Consider the following 15,654-nt stretch of genomic DNA (forward strand, 5'->3'; position numbering starts at 1 on the left):
CACTCTCAACCAAACCTCCCCCAAAAAACAAACAAAYAAAAAAAAMCMAMMAAAMCMMMAAAAAAAAAGAATGGTTGGGTTGGAAGAGACTGTAATGATCATCCCACAGGCAGGGTCGCSTTTCCTTTGACCAGGTTGCTCAAAGCCCCATCTAATCTGGTCTAAATCCCATCCAAAGTTCCACAAAATATGAAAAAAGCAAACAAACAAAAAACTCAAATCAAAGAATCTAAGCAAAGGAAAAGCTGAACCCCGAGAACATCCGCACCAAAAGCACTCACATAAAATATTAACTTCCCAATTCAGTATGCTGTTCGAATAAGCCATTGTTCCTCTTCAAAATCCCAAGAGAAAGGTTTTCATACTCTGATAAGAACATAAATCCTGTATATAGTAAGACTGCTTTGCATCTTAGGCTAGGTAAGAAACTTGCCTTAAAACACCAGATTTAAGCAAAAACCATTCTTATTTTCATCATCTCCAAGTTTTAATGGCTTATACAAGAACAGAGATCGTATTTTCATCTATTTTAATTTAAAATATTAGTGTGAGTAATACTTATGCAATGCACTGTAGATGAGCAAGCCAGGAAAGAAAATGCTGCCCAGTAAGAATGTGAAATTAGAATTTAGAGCTTTATATTAAGCTGACTGGTTTGTAGTCTGTCATTAAGGACATGAGTTTATGGAGAAAAAAGACAGGTGTTTCCCCATAGCTGATGAGTAATGAGTTCCTGGAAATAAACAGGAAAGCAAGCCGATTTTAGAAGTACCAGATTTTAGAAGTAAAGCAAGCCTGTTACCTAGATGAAAATTTTAATATTAATGTTTTTCCTTATTAAATATTTATTTTCTTTTATTTGCATCTTTCTAGCCTACTTAGATTACTGAAGCATACTGTACATCAAGGTTTCTGAGCACTGTGAAGCAATGCTGCAAATGACATGCTCTTATCATGTAGCTTCTCCTCCTTCTGTTCCTCTCGCCTAGAAGGAAACTCCACACTGATTTTAAATCRTGATGTGCTGTGCATTTTCATCACTCTGCCTGAAGCATGCATGGCCAACTTTGAGAAAGTATTAAGCAAATTTCATTATTAACTGAAAAAAAAGTTTACTGCAATAAAGTTTCTCTCAACTTTTTCTTGTCTCACATCTTCTACAACAATTTAAGCAGCAGTTGGGGGAGGACAGAAAAAGCACACAAGCCTATCAGTCTAAACCAAGAACTGCCTGCAGGCAAATACTAGCTTTAAYTGCATCCACAGATCTGCTATGGTGCCAGTTATCTCCAAAATTGAAAATACTTCTTGTTATGACAACAGTGCAAGTCAAAGATGAACTACATTGAGGAATGACTCCGTATGGTAAGCATTTTGGACTTAACATGACTTTTAAGYRAAACACTTCAGTTTGGATGGCTTTCAATGCTTCCTCTTTTTCTCCTCACAAGGTGAAAGGTCCAGTGCACTTTATCCAGGAATTCACACGTGTAAAATATTAATTCTCCGCAAAACTTTCATAAAAGAAGTAAGCTGATTTTAATCAAATTAATAATAATAATTCAAGACAAAAAAAAAAGATACCCCCCCCACTTTTATTGCTTGGTTTTGTTTTCACAGCCTCTTAGACAAAGCTTCTTCCATTATAATCTAAACTAACCAGACTCTGTAAAAAAAAAAAAAAAAAAAAAAAAAGACTACATAAAATAATGCACTGAAAATCAGTTTGCAGGTGACACAGGTAACAATCTGCTTCAGGAAGATGTATGAGAAGCTGGTATCAATGATGATGCTGAAATCACAAGAGCTTCTTTATCATAAATGTTTCTGTTTGTTTTATAGTTTTATCTTAAATAGGCTTACAATAATTGCTTAGTAACTGTCAGTAACACTAACAGTATTTCCCTATTTTTCCATGTACTTGAATCCATAACCTTGGTGGTACTCCAAGGAGAAATGGCTATCATTTGAAAACAAGACCAATTTCATAGAAAATGCAAAGAATACGTACCGAGAGAAATGTTTCRATGTTATCATGAACAAATGATGCAACATCTTGCCAGTCCAGGATATCTCCAAGCCAGCTGTTTTGACGGTTGATGTGCCACTTGTGTCCTTTATGTCTTCCAGAATGTGTTACATTCTTGAAAAGAGACAAAGAAAATAGACATTGAAATAAAATTTATAGACATGAGAAAGTCAAAAGCTAATGATTTAGACTGATGTTTTTTAATGAGGAATAGATCCAACATGCATCTAAATACTATGAGCTGCTTTAACTCGCATCCCTAAAAGTACCTGCAAGTACTCTGTACACTGTAAAAATTAAAATCTGACAGAAAACTGTAGTTAATTATCCCATTTAGTTACATATTTGCATATTGTACTGATTCACCTCTGTTAAAATTAACTTTACTGCTTGACAGATACAATGGTATCTATTTTGCTCTTAATGAAAGCACACAAGAACAAGGKAATGATTTCAGTTACTGCCTACATAATTTACTGTTTGCAACATGCAAGTTTTGCCAGTCTAGCACAAAAAGAAAAATGTAAGCAGAAGTCAAAGCAAGTAGTATTCTCACTATTAGTTTCTACCTATCCCCAGGTAATGTTCAATCACACAAGACTTAAAARCTGAACTGGATGCATGAAGGATTTCTTCTGACCACACACCTTTAAAACTGCAACACAATAAGACAACAGGACATGGCCATAAAAACAACAGCTAATTCCTTAAGTGGCTCCTCCCTAATTATGAAGTTGCCTATTGCCCAGTGAATCATACCTGATTACCACCTCTAAWGAGGCTATTTGAGTCAGTCTGTGACAAGTGTTTAAGAGAAGGATGCCAAAATTCTCTGTARGTAAGCTTAAGCACACCCATTGACTACAACATTCTAGTTTTTAATAGGAGATTTCCCAAGTTCTTAACTCTGATTTTATAAGCATTCCACTTCTTTTACAGTTTTGTGCATACTTTTAGCATGCTGAGTTCAAAATGACAGTATCTTTTTTGCCACACATGGAAAATAACATTCCAAGTGAGGTCACTGATTTATCTAAGAGCATTATGTTTTCTGSTTACAACCAATTCTCTCTAGAAGCACTTTTTGACTTTGTGACGCACAATAAGCAACCTTCTTTAACAATCCACTGCAACACAAAGACCTTTGCACTGAGCTGGAAATTTATTTAGAGCAGAAAACAWATGAATAGTCAAAAATCTCCCTCCAATAGGCCTTGTGTATTTGTAAACTGTATGAAGACCTATCATCTGTTCATTTTATTCTGTATCAAAACTGTACTTTTTCAATGCAGTAATCTTGGAACTTCAGAGGTACTTGAAAAATGACTGCATAAAGAAAAGAGTTAATACAATCACAGTTATTTAAATATCCAGAAATATTTCCAGATTTCCAGAAATATTTCCGGATTTGGCATTTCCATTGCACAATGAGTTGCTTTTTCCTTTAAAAGACAAAGACCATTGGCATAAAAATRATTTAACTCTTATGAACTTTTCAAGACACAGAACCCATTATAAGATGGCTAAAAAATGCATTGCAAGAAATTTAAGAGGACAATTACTTCTTCACAATTTCAAATTAATAAAAGTTAMACAAATCATGCAGAAGACCAGCTTCCTTTTCCCAACATCTCAACAACACTGAAATTCAGCAGAAAGTGCTAAACTATGAAATATTAACTATAAAAAGTAGAAAAAACGCAAATAAATGACATACAAAAAAACATAACTACTAGTGTAAGGCATAGCTCTGGCTATACTCAAATTGTGAATGTAGAATAATCTGTTTTACATACTTGAAATTTTTATCTTCTTTTTATCAACCTTTACTCAGTATTCCAACTCTCTGCTAATCCCTTCCTCAGAAATGCATACTTAGTACTCTGAGATATAATTATGCTAAGTGACACTTTATATGAATACCATTTAAATAAGTTACCCACCTTGACAAACCAAGAGTGGTAAAGCCTGTCCCAGAGCTCCAGCACTTGCTTTTCAATCACAGCAGTATTATTTACCTTTTCTCCTAAAATCTTATGGAGCTAAAACACATAAAAATCTTTTATTATACAGGACAGAATAGAGCAGGCATCTACTCATAAATTTCAAGCTTGCTGAATCACTGTAAAGGCACATCTCAAGCCGAAATTATTAGAAAAAATTCCTATCAGTATGAAATAGTTCAGACAACATGGTTGACAATACAAAGATTTGGTTAAAAAAAACATTCTGCTGCACTAAGGATTTCTTCCTGTGCTGAAAAATCAAAGCTGTCTCTAAAATGCTTAATCCCAAACCCTTGATGCTATCTTTGGAGTAAATATTTCAAATAATTTGAGATGTGTGCTCGATACCAAAACACACAAATTAAGAACCTTGGCAAATTCTTCTGAAGAAAGTTAGCTTAACAACATAAATTATGTAAATTAAAAATGTCCAGTGTACCACACCCAGCCCACACAGAAATTAGGATACAGGGGAGAGGGAGGGGTAGTGGTCACCATAAAAGCCTCCATTGCCTATAATATAACAGCCAAAGCCAGTTAAAAAAAACCCCAAAAACATTAATTTTTATTTGATGCATTTTCACTAGGAATCATTAGAACAATGACAGATTCTTCAGCTCTTAAAAATAAACTATCCTCTAACAGRAAACACTGTTGAAATCACTCCCCCTTTTCCTTCAAAACTTACCAACTAGAGAGTGGAAAGAATAGATCTGTCAACAAAATGGTTAAACACATAGAAAAAAAATCCTACTGACAAATAAAAATGCATTTCTTTTTCCTTTTACGAAATACAAGAAATAAAAACAAAAAAAAACCACCCCAAACAACTGGAGTTTTSTAAGAGCTCACTCTTACCTTGTGTGTGATCCACTCTCTGCCATACTGGTACACGTTATTTGCTGCGGAATTGAGAGCCTTCTGAATGACCTGGGCTTCTGGGAGCCAGCTGGGGGGTTTTGAAAGAAGGAAAACGAAGTTGACTACTATATTTTATACCCATTTCATTACACCCAAAACACATTGCAAATTAACATCTTGGAACAACAACAAATCATCAAATATATATGCACTTATTACAACTAGAATGTTTACTTCTACATACCAAGGAAYAGATTTTCCCATAAGCAAAGCACAATTAAATCTAAGGCACGTCATTGCATTTAAAATCCTCCAAGGTTCCTGAAGCCTTAATTAAATTAGTATCTCAACTTTTTCAAAAGAGATCTTCTCTTCAATCTGTATCTGTGCTATTGACACGACATTCTTTTTTTTCCCCCTAGAGTTTTCTGAAAATACTGTRTGAAGGAGTCTCAWCTAGCTRCAAACACAACCTTCTGAATTACAARCTGAATGTAAAYTGTTAACATAAGTGCCTTGAAAAAGCAWCCAGCTGAAAAAAGGTTTGGACATCAGTTATTTCTATGTCCTCACCAAACTACCTGCTTGTGAATTTCTTTAGGTGCTCGCATCACTTTCAAGCCATGTACCCGACTGAGTTGCCAGCATTTCACTACTTGTGAATACAGGGCACACAATCTCTGCTTCGCCTTTCTTTTTACCTCTTGATTCAATGGCACTTGCTGGAGCCKTTCCAAAACAAAATGAAATTCAGGAAATAAAACTGCTGTATTTGTTCACCTGACTGAAGATGAACAGGGAAGCTCTTCCGTCTGTATAATGTTTCAGAAATGTTCCCAACTGGAATTCCAAGACCTTTCAGTCACTCACCTCTAAACGTAATATGAGCATTAAGCTCTGAAAGCTGGTAAWGCTTCATGGATTTGACGAGAGGTATTCTTACTCTTAATGAATTAAAATATAGTCTTATGGACACTTCATATTCGCATGTAAACACTGGAAGTAAAAAGTTATGCTACAATTCTACTAATTATTCAACTAGCAGTCCAGTAGTTTCATTATTAGAACAAGCTTCTGACAGTCAAATTTCCATTTTCATTACTGCCACTTATTTCCATCTTACAGTAAAATGGAAAGGTCAAACAACACAAGAGATGCTATCAAGAAATAAAACCATYTAAAGTACTTTCTGTTTTCATGATTATGATTACTTTAGTAGTGCTAAAGCAGGTTATTTCTACAGTGGTTATTAACTACATCCTTTTAGTTGTGTTCTTTAAAAATTGTATTGCTCTTAAAATACAGGATRTGCTTCTTTCAATCTTGTGAAACCACCATCACTTTTTCAAGGGCACATTTTAAACAAAAGTCAACCATTTTTATCCTGGAGAGAATTTTTTTTTCCTGGCATAAAATTGGTATCTCCCCTTTGCCCAATGTCTGTTTAGGTGAAGCAGAATGAAAACTATCTGGAATATGCCCCCCTTAAGATCACACTTTTCAGTCTCACCTATTTCTCCTCTGATGTTCATGCAATCATTCCTTTGCTCACCAGTGCATGCTCTTTGTTTTCTCTAGGTGCCTTTCTCTCAAAATTTTCTCTCCCTTAATATTTGCCTTGGTGTTTACTTTAATCATTACACAGACTAAACCTTACAAACTTCCCACTACACGCACCATATACATCTACTCTTAACAGAAATCCCCCTTGCCAGCTGACTTACACCAAACTTTCCCTATCCACCATTCCTTCCACCCTTGAACTCTTCTTCAGTTCACTCCAAAACCAAGTCTTCAACTTCTATACCTTCAAAGGCGTTCTGCATCCATCTCTCCACACTGAAAAAATAATTCAGCTCTATCCTGAAACCTTTTGGAGGAAGCATTTTTGCCAGCACTTTTCTTTCACAGGAAAAAGGGAAAAAAACCCAAAACTGATCTCTTTATTCTCTGCACTATACAAGTTTCTTCTCCACAAATGTAGATAGAGAAGTTCATACAGCTGTCCTTCACCACCAAAACTGAGTCCTCAAATGAGATACAACAGTGACCGTCTTCCAGCATGATGAGTAAACATCCCTGCTGAGAGTTTAGCTTTTACATCTGCCCATGAGAGACACCCACATTTCTGTTCAACCAGGGGATTTTTTAAGTTAAGAACTATGCATAARAGCACCTGGAAGCTTGTTCACCCACCCTATACTATTCTCTTAACTTCAGCATTCTTACTTTGCCCATTCTGGGTGGCTGGCTACTGTCTCATTGATCAAGCTGCTTGTGACTTGAATCATGTGAACACTCTCTTGATGYACCTAAATAAAAGACAGAGAGAAGCAATGTTATGTGATACAAACTAAAACTCTTCCTACATTCAGAAACACTTTTTTTTGGGGGGGTGGGAGCCAAGGTGTCGGGAGGAAGAGCATAACGCAAAGGGGGGAAGGAAGGGGAGGGGGTGAGCAGTGACCAGTTTGTACATTTAAAGAAAATTCTTCCAGTGAAAATAACCCCCATCAAGAAAGCAGTGCCATTAATCCAAGAAAAACATAACAAACCATCAGTCTGCTTCAACAATTCTGGTCACTAGTAATAGCAAATGGCAATCGAAACTTTATCACATCAGTGGAAAAAAATTTTACAATACAGCAGTGCTGTCAAGGGAAKCACTAAATTACAAAGCAGTTTCAGATACATCTTTTTAAGCCATTGATCAACAAAGAGTAAAAATTAATGAATACTTAGCTCTAACGTGACCAGCCACGCTATGAGGTACCTGACCAAATAAATTCTTCACTAAGAATGAAAAAAACAGCTTTTATAAATATCTTAATAGYTCCTTTATGAATATAAGGAAGCTTTAGAGAGGATTGTTTGCACAATTTCTAAAGTTTTCAATTTTAAGTACTCCACATTATATATGCCTACATTTTGGAAGAAGGAGATTGAATGTTTGACTTAAATACAATTATGGAAAAAAGATCAATGGGTTCCGATGTCAATCTCCATCGACCGTTTCAAGTATGAACACAGCTCCATTAAGGAAAAAGGAAAAATAAAAGAAGTACACGAGTGACCTCTTCTGGTAAGAAAAAAAAACCCAAACACAATTATAACCAAAAAACAGTTTCAGAGAATATCTGACAATGAATCTCAGTACATTTAATCCAGAAAAGGCAATTACACAAACAAATTGCCAAAGACTCCTTAAGCATTTTGCAAATRTATTTCTGATGCAAGTTGAACTAAAAAGAAAACATTCCAAGTGGCTCTGCTCTCACACCTCTGACAGGGTGAGTGCTAAAAGTATGTAAAACACATCTGTTCCTGTAATACGTAAGCTAGTAATTGTTTTATTAGAATAAATTTTGTATTTCCAAATGTATATATATTAGCCTTGTCATAATTTAAAATACACAGAAATGMAAAGAATATACTGAGATTTTTACATATTTTTRTATATTTTATAGGCTTGGAATGGTGACAAGCTCAACTACAGAGCAAGTAACGTTTAAAAAATTCTTTAATCGGTACAAGATAGTGTTATTATCAGTAACCCTCATCAGCAATGAAAATCATCTCTATGATTATATTTGTGAGCACACTGTACCTTTGCTGTAAGGAGCAGGGCTAGGAGAAGGGTTCCTATCACTAGCAAAAATATTATGAAAATGCTGATTATTTTATCCAGCATTTTCTCCAACCACACGATAATCTGTGCAGAAAAAAAAAGGAAAAAACAAATTATAGCACATAAATAAATCTTTAATGAAAGCAGTGATCTATGCTATGCAACAGTATTGTTATTTTTATTTACAATCACAGTACAAAATCAGGCTCTAATCAAACAGCATTTATGCCCAAGCTTGGAAATGAACAATTAACAAGCRATGTTAGCATGATTAAAGTCATGGTATGACATGTGATTTTGCAAAAAAAACATGTACACATTACCACACAACACAGCAAGCTCTCTGCAAAGCAAGCAATAATTCAGCAGTTACTTAGGAAGATATTCAAGTCAGCTAGAACCCACAAATTTGTCTTTGTTTCTTGTCCTTTGGCAACTTGGAAACTTACAGATACTGTCTGCACAGGACTTCAAAGCTGTCAAGGTATACTGCAAAGCACAACCATAACGTTCAGGTTTGAATAGCTAAGAGCCATCTAAATGACAAATGAGGTATTTTTGCAAGTAATAAAATTTTTAAAGCTGCCTCATCACCTTCAGAACTGAAATGGGACAGGTGGGGTTGTACATTATTGAATATCAGGCCAATTATTATTATAGCACCAACTATTTCAATCCACTTCCAGTCTCAGGAGGATGCTCAGCATTAAGCATGCATCAGCTGATAGAGGAAACAGGCACATTTGTTGTTCTGTCAGTTTACAAAAAGGCCCATTCTAGACATGTCCATAAGCAAATGGTGATAGCACATTCGTGCAGAGAAATTCTGATAATGTCATTCAAAACAATGAAACTGCTCAGTCCCATGACTTTGCAGAGTGCTCTGGAATAGTGCAAGCTGAGCTTCATTTCATACACAAATTGACTGTTTACATAAAAAGCTGTGAAAGCACATGCAAGTATGACCAAATACATTTTTCTAGCTCCTGTGGTTCAAACACCAGGTCTATTTCTCCTCCATTTAGCATTATTATAGGAAAAAGCRAAAGCACAACTGTAACATTTGTGATTTAAGAAAACTGAGGTCAAAGCCAATGTGCAGTAAACTACTTTTGAGTACAAGTTATAYATTCAACAATTAAGCTGGCAACTTTTTAGTTAGAGATCTTATAAMACTACTAAAATGCATGCTGATGGTTTACATTAGTTCTTTATTCATTATTTATCCTATCTCTACACATGAAACTCATGCTGAAACAATGAACTTCTCAGACTGCTGTGTGATGATTGAACTGGTCAACACTGAAGGCATATCCCCTATTTGAAAAAAGGGGTTTTTTTGTGTGTGTTCATCTGGCAGCATCGGAGCAGTTAATGTACATCAAGTAATTATTTTTAAACTTCAAGTTTTTACAACCAGCTCCTTAGTTTGATCTAAATTAACTCAAGGATTATATTCAGCATTTTAGAACTGTTGATCAAAACAATGACAAAAACTACAAGGAAGTAAAATCCATTTAAAAGTAACAAAGTGTTGAGCCAGCAAGTTTCTGTAACAACACAGAAAGGAACTCGGAGAACATAAGGGAACATGAAAAATCTTTTGTCTTAGGTATTTTTAACAGTTTTCAGCATTGCTGAAGTATTTCGGCCATCAGAAATGCCTTGCCAGTGCTGGAGGGAGGTGACCTGCCTGCAGGAGTGCAGCTTTCTGAAAAACTTTGAGTAGTCCCTACACAGGGCATATATATGGTGTATATAGGGCATATATATGGTGTACATATAGGAGCTACCTCCTTGGAAATAAGACTGAAACAGGATTTGCTGTGCCCTCTCAAGCTTCAGGCATGCCTAATGATTATGAAAGAGAAGCAAGAGAAAAAGTCCTTGTTTTAAAGGACAAAAATCAAAAAATATCACCAAAGAAAACACCACTGGATGGGCAGGGGAAGGAAATTTTATAGCATGGACTTCAAAATGAAGATATTACAAATTAAAGCTGCCCTTGTCATTTCAGACAAAGTTCAAACTGCTATTTACTTTCTGTGTCAGAGATAAAAGAAATCCTATAGTCCTACATATASCACCTTAATCAGATTCACTGAATCCATGTAATTGGAAGTACTGACAGAAATGTACAAAAATGTTAGCTTCAGTGATTGTTTGAAGGGTATGCAACAGATGAAATCTCAGTGGASCTGAGGCTGAATGCTTTAGATGTTTTACCCTGTAGCAATTACTGCAAGGTCAAGCTCCAGAAGACCAGGATGAGGACTCTCGCTGAGATGGCACAYGATGAACAAGATATCTTTCCTTGACACTCTGTACTGGGCATTCAAATGTGCCTAGGCTGCCATTAAGGTGCAGCTGCAGCACAGGCAAATCCTGGATTACCTTTGATCTAGTTGGTAAAGTCATGGCAGCACTGATGATGCACTGTATGGGCTGCAGCCTCAGCCATGCAAACCCACCTTGTCTCTGTTTACTTGGGCAGGTAGCCCAAAGAAGYTTGATGAAAGCCAGCTTTGGCAAGCCCACAGGTACTGCAATTACATCTCTCAACACAGACTTAAGGGGATCCAAGTTACATAAGTGGTACAAACATATCAGAGGAGAAGACTGAATTGGACTGAGTATCATAGAAGTAAAAGCAGATGGACAATATTCACTTAAGGCTATATTTACTCCTTTTTTTGGGGGGGGAGTTGTTTTTATTTTGCTATTTAGACTCACTTCCTTCCCCTACATTAACACACAATACTTCCTTAGGGTTCCCTCACCTTTGCACACTCATGCTAAATAATGCATAGGTGCAGGGAAGCTAYATTGTTAAATGCCTGTGTGGTTGTACTTACCACTGAGTCAGTYCAGGTTTCACTTCACCCCAACCCTACCAGAGATCCCTTTACTCCCTTCCTGTAAACCATGGGCATGCACACAGAGACAAACATGTACTGACTAAATGCTCATTAGCCAGAGGTCATGAAGTTTTATATTTGGTTTCAAGCTTGTAACCTAAAGGTTAGTCAATAGCACATAGCTGATGCTGCCACAACATCTGAAATTATGCAAAGGAAAAGGAAAGCCAGGCTCCTAAGCTACAGAAGGTCACACTTGTAAAATCAAACTTAAATGTTACTGATTTGTGATAGACTGTCCACAAAAAAACTATCCTTACTTGTCATAGCTTTGAAAGGGAAGGYTRTCGAGGGTTTTWAAAAATTTAGCTCACTGYTARAAGTCTTTTTAAGATTGAGTTCCAKTCTATTAGAAAGCTCCTCAATAATTTGCAAGTACTCCATCTTGCAACTTTTGGATGATGACACAAACAACACTAAGATTTAACAGAACTACAGTCCATACTTGAAAATCAGAAATCCTACTACCTAGACAGGTTCTCCATGCCATGCTGTATGACACATCTATAAAATGCTCATGTTTCATACTRCATAGCCTTCAGAGCAGTAGTTTTCCTAGTATGTTCGATTCACTGCATTACCCAAGCAGTGAAGCACACCTAGGCACCTACTTGATTTTCAATTAAATCTAAACAAAATTACCAACAAGGACTTTTATTTTTTTTCTGTAAACAGCTCCAWTATTTATGAGGATTTTTTTCCCAAGACACTTCTCAGACTTGCCATTTCCCTTCGGCTCAGTTAATATTTGAGGATACCATCTCATTAATATCATCCRCAGAGAATAAGGGGAAGTCTGTAAACAGAACACATCCCAAGGTTATGCTGAAATGAGTCAGCTAAGTAGTTAAGCTAGAAAAGGTAGAGAATAGTCTGTGTGAGGTCTCAAGTCTACTTAGACCAGWGTGCCTCCAACAACACCAGCAGAATTTGGCAATTCCTTCTAAAGGCTCCTGACATAGACAACGTTATTAAACAACAAATTATGCTAGCCTGACTGTAACTACTCTATATTTTGGGCTACACATACCATGAACAAGAATCACATAGCCAAGGTTTATCACTAGCAGTCATAATCAACCATCATTTCAAACTCTGCCATATCCATATGATTTTTTATTTCCTTATGGATTATCAGAAATACATCTTGGTGTTCTCCAGAGTACTTCCCTTCAAATACAGGTAAAAAGGAGAAAGGCACAAAARGAATCACCTCTTAACTGCAACCAGTGTTCTTTATTACAAGTACCCGCCTTTCTTTGTCTCTGGCAGAGAAAGACTTTTGTTCTAATTTTTAAAAAAATCACCAAAATACCACACACAAAAAATTAACCCACTGGTTGCACATGTTTTCACCTTTTTTTCACCTTGACTATAGTATCATTACTATATGTTCATGCATAGAAATCAACACTGCACATAATACTATAGGACTTCCAAGATTTTCACTATGAAACTGTAAAGTAAACAAACAGTTTTCAAAAATAACTCCAAGGATCTAAAAAAAAAAAAAATCATGCTCAACTGTTAAGAAACTACATCCATAGGGTTTTGCCAAATAAGGTAAATCTCTAAATGAAAAATAAAATCCAGACATTTTAGCATTTCAAGCTATTACACTTAAATAGTTTTTGCAACCTGCCACTATTAAGGAAAAAACCAAAACAGACTGACCCATATGAATTTTCAAGGAAAATTAAAAATTCAGAGCCAGCAAAAAAGCAGCTGAGACTAAAATTTCTCATGGCTCACCAAACTCAGCTTTTCACCTGAACTCTGCTAACAAACCAATATCTAATAAAAAAAATTATGACAAATTAATGTTGCTCATATTTACTAACCACAAGTCACTCACATAAGACAAACATTTTAAAGTAAGGAAATAAAAATGTAATTTCAAAACAGGAGAAATACAGTCAAGGGTAAAAGAACGTTAAAAATGTCCATCTTAATGGACAATTACAACTGAATTGTGAAGCAAACAACTCTTTCCTCTTTTTCAGAAACACAGAATRCCCTCTCAACAYACAAGTTAATAAATATTCAAAAWCAAACTTTCTAATCATTKTATCTGCTCAKCCTAGAACTTTATGTGTTACTAAARTTAGYATTATTCTCCATCACCCATCCACAGCAGATAGGAGCTGTGCATACCCACGTCTTTGTTTACAAGAACCTTTCACATATATTTTATCACATACTAGACTTTCACCTGTTTACCCTGAGGTTTTTCGTTATTATATGTTTTTCACATGGTACCTGCTATAGGCATCCTTCCCAAACTCTGTGCTTATCTGAAGCAATGCCACTGCTCAAGTCCCAGAGAAATATCACTGCATTCAGTTCCYGTTCAGATTTCAGTCACACATGAAGCCAAATCAGTTTTAACTTCTCTTGGGATGACAGTTCCCCAAAGAACAAGAGTGAAACCTAGTTAGCTAGGATGAACCATGGGAACTGTGAATAACATTCCTTACAAAATACATCATACTTTTGAAAGACACATATTAGGAAAAAAAATTCAGCTGTACCACCTACTTAATATTTTTTTGTTTGTTTTTTTGTTACTAGCYCTTCTCTTCCCTTCAGACTTGTTAAGATTCAGCAGTTCTGAGGCCATGTGAAGTCTAATTTTGTATTCATTCGCTCATGTGTACATAGGCAAGTTTGACACTTCGGAAGTAAAAAGTTGACAGCACTCACTGAAGCCAGTCCAGGCACTRCTTGCAAGCACTTACACTCACAGCYTCACAACTGTGCTTCACACCCTCAGCACTCCCAGGTTAATTCAATTAACTGATGCTTTCTCTGAGCAGAGGACAGTTCTCCAGACCTGGAGAGAACTGGTTTTGTTRGGTGTACAAGTGGGGACCAGATGGAGATCAACTGTACTTAAATAAAAGTGCCACCAAATCAAACTACCCTCTGAAAGGCTAATGCAATACTCTGCTGTACAAAACATTTAACTATGTGCATTCAGTGGAGTAGAAGACAAGTGATCAGGTAGAATTATATGACCTTCAGTAGCTTATACCAAGAGCTGGAAAAGAGGCATTTGAGAGAGAAATCTATGAAGCAAGGCATGTTAAGGAGTGTTCATGCTGCAAAATAAAAAAAAAAAAATCATTATAAAAAAATCAGACTCCCCAAAACCACAGAATCCATTAGCTGGAATCATAATTTTTCTGTTTATTTACCTTCTTATTAAGCCAGTGCCACAGCTTGTCAGTGGCAGGGGGAGATGGAAGAAAAGGGAAAAAAACACAACACAGTGGAAAATTATTGAAAAATGCAGTAATAGGGAAAAAAAGCAATGAGAGGCAGGCAAAGTCATTCACAGAATGAAAATGAAACTTTTCTAGACACAAAGGTAAATTGCAATAGGAAGAAAAGATCATAACAAATGCTAACGCAAGAACCTGGGTTTTACTATTAACATGCACTTTTGAAACWAAGAGGGATATAACAAATATGAACAACTTTAATGGTATTAACAGAGCTATCAGCACAATCTGGGCAATTCCAGTTTAATTATACTGAGAGCTACCATSAGATTTCAGAGCAGGACTTGTAAAAGTACGCCAAGAAGGGCACCTCAGCAAAACACCAAATCTTAACAYGAGATACTTGTTTATGGCATTAATTCTCCCATTCAGGCATTCAAATATTCCCATTCTATGCATTTCAAAACTTTCCTATTATGTCAATTACTGTTGAACAAATTTTGTATTTTTTTTTGCTACCACATTCATATTAAAGCATTCATATTCAATGGCACAACATCAAATACATAATTAAGTCTGATATAAACCAACAGCAAATTGCAGATCATATAAATGTATGGATTTCATGTCATTCTCCTTGCACTTTACAACAGTCAATTTCTCCTCTTTCACAAAAGTTATTTTTCTTTATTGATACTCATCCACAAGCTAAAGTATACCCATTTTAGGACCTAGTTTATGTAGGACTATACTCTTAATTCTAGCCAYTAGTAATCAATCAGCAGCATAATCACAACAGTGAAGAGCTTTAATGTGGTTATTTATCTGTGTTAGAGATTAAGATCACCTAAGTTTATTTCTCCTTGAAAACAAGATCATTGAATTCTCAGCAAATCTAAGGTGATCACCAGTTGCCAGAAATTATATTAGYTCCCAATGAAAACAAAASAATATTTCAAATTAATAAAAATCTMATCATGTTGATTAA

The 15,654-nt window shown here is 35.8% G+C and overlaps 1 protein-coding gene across 2 annotated transcripts in view; it reads right to left on the reverse strand.

Moving 5' to 3' along the window:
- The window catches only part of TMEM245 (transmembrane protein 245), a 76,131-nt gene that overhangs the window by 35,700 nt on the left and 24,777 nt on the right, over positions 1-15,654 (reverse strand). The window contains exons 7-12 of one of the 2 annotated variants that reach the window (XM_057371036.1): positions 14,640-14,663; positions 8,504-8,608; positions 7,126-7,208; positions 4,894-4,984; positions 3,973-4,071; positions 2,012-2,143 (exon numbers count right to left, since the gene is read on the reverse strand). In XM_057371036.1, the coding sequence (XP_057227019.1) occupies positions 2,012-2,143; positions 3,973-4,071; positions 4,894-4,984; positions 7,126-7,208; positions 8,504-8,608; positions 14,640-14,663 (534 nt within the window). The remainder of the gene's footprint in view (positions 1-2,011; positions 2,144-3,972; positions 4,072-4,893; positions 4,985-7,125; positions 7,209-8,503; positions 8,609-14,639; positions 14,664-15,654) is intronic. The other variant, XM_057371037.1, reaches the window with a different exon arrangement.

The sequence above is a fragment of the Malurus melanocephalus genome, unplaced genomic scaffold, assembly GCF_030028575.1.
Source record: "Malurus melanocephalus ecotype Western Australia unplaced genomic scaffold, MMel_1.1 scaffold_138, whole genome shotgun sequence".
NCBI lineage: Eukaryota > Metazoa > Chordata > Aves > Passeriformes > Maluridae > Malurus > Malurus melanocephalus.